A 903-nucleotide genomic window follows, 5' to 3' on the forward strand; every position below is an offset into this window, starting at 1 on the left:
AGGTATGTGAGTGCCAACAGCCTCCCTGATCAGAAACCCTGCCTTTTGTGCATTTAGAATCTCTTTGTTATTATGGTAAAATATACATAAAATCCACCATTTTCACCATTTTATTTTGTTTAAAAAAATACATTTTTACTGATTTCAGAGAGGAAGGGAGAGGGAGAGAGAGATAGAAACCTCAGTGACATGAGAGAGAATCATTGATTGGCTGCCTCCTGAACGCTCCACACCAGGGATCAAGCCTGTAACCCAGGCATGTGCCTTGACCAGGAATCAAACTGTGATCTCCTGGTTCATAGATCAATACTCAGCCACTCCAGCCAGGCCATTTCCCCATGTTACAGTGTTTCTTTCTACACAGGCTCTCTAAGTGGAGTTAGGGATCCCTCATCGTCGGAATACTGTTCATAAACACTGTACCTCTCACTGTGCTTCTAACAGTACGTTACCCCTGGGTTCCCAAAGGTGGCTTCCTCCAGTCACACGCCTTCCGTCATGTTGGGGCACCTTTAAGAACTCCAGATACTGGGTAGAAGCTCTCCCAGTGGCTTGGCTGGGGGAGCAGGTGGCAGAGCCAGGGCGGCCCCGCAGGGCGAGTGGCCAGCGAGGCGGAGTGTGCAGAGCCCACACTCACAGCACCGATGTCGGTATCTGTCGCCCTTTCTCCTGGATGCGGTGATTCCAGGGGCCCCAGGGAGCAGGAACGTACGTCATGCCCCACAATGAAAGCAGCTCTTTCCTCCTCTTCTCCCCCGAAACCCGACAGGCTCAGAGGGACATCATATTTGAGCTTCGAAGAATCGCTTTTGACGCGGAGCCTGAGCCCAACGCGGGCAGCGGCAGCATGGAGAAGCGCAAGTCCATGTACACGCGGGACTACAAGAAACTCGGCTTCATCGT

General features: G+C 51.6%; 1 protein-coding gene across 1 annotated transcript in view; it reads left to right on the plus strand.

Annotated features, from left to right (window-relative positions):
* ELMO1 (engulfment and cell motility 1) overlaps nucleotides 1–903 on the plus strand; it is a 396,326-nt gene that overhangs the window by 173,374 nt on the left and 222,049 nt on the right. Inside the window, exon 13 of the mRNA XM_015559688.1 lies at nucleotides 770–901. Coding sequence (XP_015415174.1) covers nucleotides 770–901 — 132 coding nt within the window. The remainder of the gene's footprint in view (nucleotides 1–769; nucleotides 902–903) is intronic.

This window comes from Myotis davidii, unplaced genomic scaffold, assembly GCF_000327345.1.
Source record: "Myotis davidii unplaced genomic scaffold, ASM32734v1 scaffold573, whole genome shotgun sequence".
Taxonomy (NCBI): Eukaryota; Metazoa; Chordata; class Mammalia; order Chiroptera; family Vespertilionidae; genus Myotis; species Myotis davidii.